The following is a 1,513-nucleotide window of genomic DNA, read 5'->3' as shown; positions in this document are numbered from 1 at the left end:
AGTCAAATGGTAGAAATATTTTAAAGGTCTTTGGCACACAGAGTTTTGTGTTATATAAACAGTTTTTATATAATTTATGTGGATTTTTTTTTTTTTTTTTTTTTTTTTTTTTTAATTTCCTTGAACATCAGTTGAGAGAAATCCAGCAGCACAGCACATCCACGCGCTGGAACCGAGCCCTGGTCTGATGGGCGGTGGCCCCCCCCTATGCTAGCCTCTCAGGAAGCCGCAATTCCTGGCAAGCACCTTCCCGATGGCCCCTTTCATCTCGCTGTTCCTCAGCGTGTAGATGAGGGGGTTGAGCAATGGGGTGCCCAGGGTGTAGACCAGCGAGATGAGCTGATCCTGCCGGGGGTGGTGGCTGGAGCTGGGGCGCAGGTACACGAAGGCGCAGCAGCCATACTGCAGCGACACCACCGTGAGGTGCGAGGAGCAGGTGGAGAAGGCCCTGCGGCGGCCAGCGGCCGAGCGCATCTTGAGCACAGCGGTCACTATGAAGGCGTAGGAGGTGGCGATGAGGAAGAAGGGCACGGCAATGGCCAGTGTGGCTGCCACCAGCACCGACAGCTCATGGAAGTGGCTGTTGGCACACACAAGACTCATTATTGGTGGCACATCACAGAAGAAGTGCTGAATACCCGGGGCCTGGCAGAAGGGCAGAGAGAAGATGAAGGCCACCAGTTGTAAGGACAGGAACAAGCCAGTGACCACGGATGCCACAACCAGGCGGACACAGACAGTCAAGGTCATGATGAGAGGGTACTGCAAGGGGTGACAAATGGCAACATATCTGTCATAGGCCATCACAGCCAAGATGAAGCAATCAGCACTGCCAAGTCCAATGAAGAAGACCATCTGAGTGGCGCAGCCCAGGAGGGTGATGGTCTTCTCTGACTGCAGGGTGTTGGCCAGGATGTGGGGCACCACCACAGCAGTGTAGCATATTTCCACCCCTGAGAGGCTGCCCAGGAAATAGTACATGGGCACGTGGAGGCGGGCTTCCCTCTGGATGGACACCACAATGAGCACATTCCCAGTGATGATAAATGCATAAGCCATGCTGACCCCCAGGAAGGACAGGGCACGCAGCTCTGGGCAGGAGGGGTAGGCCAGGAACACAAACTCCATCAGCACCGAGTGATTTCCCCAGGTCATTGAGCTACAGCTTGCCCTCTGGATTCACAGGAGAGAAGGAAGACAGACTGGGGGTGTCTTGCCAGCCCGTGATGAATTTATACTCTGAGCCGTGAAGGTCATTCTACTAACCAAGGCTGGAAGTAGAAACAAGAAGGATCAGGACCAGTTCTTGGTTTTTGCCTATTCTTGTGGGATCTTTCCACAGAAATATGTGCACTTCAATTTCTAACTGCCTGGAGCTGTGTTCGATTATGTGAGCGACTGTGTAGACAAGTGTGAGTGGAAGAGGGAAGAATTAAATAACTCTTGTTTCAACTAGACAGATTTTAATATTTTCTGTTATTCAATGTGATCTTTGGAATAAAAACATTCTCTA

General features: G+C 51.3%; 1 protein-coding gene across 1 annotated transcript; it reads right to left on the bottom strand.

Moving 5' to 3' along the window:
• Nucleotides 1–210: 210 nt before the first annotated feature.
• LOC306639669 (olfactory receptor 10W1-like) lies at nucleotides 211–1,155 on the bottom strand (the record flags this gene model as incomplete). The annotated part of the gene is made up of 1 exon (XM_079103450.1): nucleotides 211–1,155. The coding sequence occupies one exon, from the start codon at nucleotides 1,153–1,155 to the stop codon at nucleotides 211–213; it is 945 nt and encodes a 314-aa protein (XP_078959576.1).
• Between the last annotated feature and the right edge of the window lie 358 nt (nucleotides 1,156–1,513).

The sequence above is a fragment of the Sciurus vulgaris genome (assembly GCF_902686455.1).
Source record: "Sciurus vulgaris genome assembly, chromosome: 11".
In the NCBI taxonomy this organism is placed as follows: Eukaryota; Metazoa; Chordata; class Mammalia; order Rodentia; family Sciuridae; genus Sciurus; species Sciurus vulgaris.
Note: the sequence above shows the minus strand (reverse complement) of the source record. Positions and strands in the feature narration are given on the sequence as shown.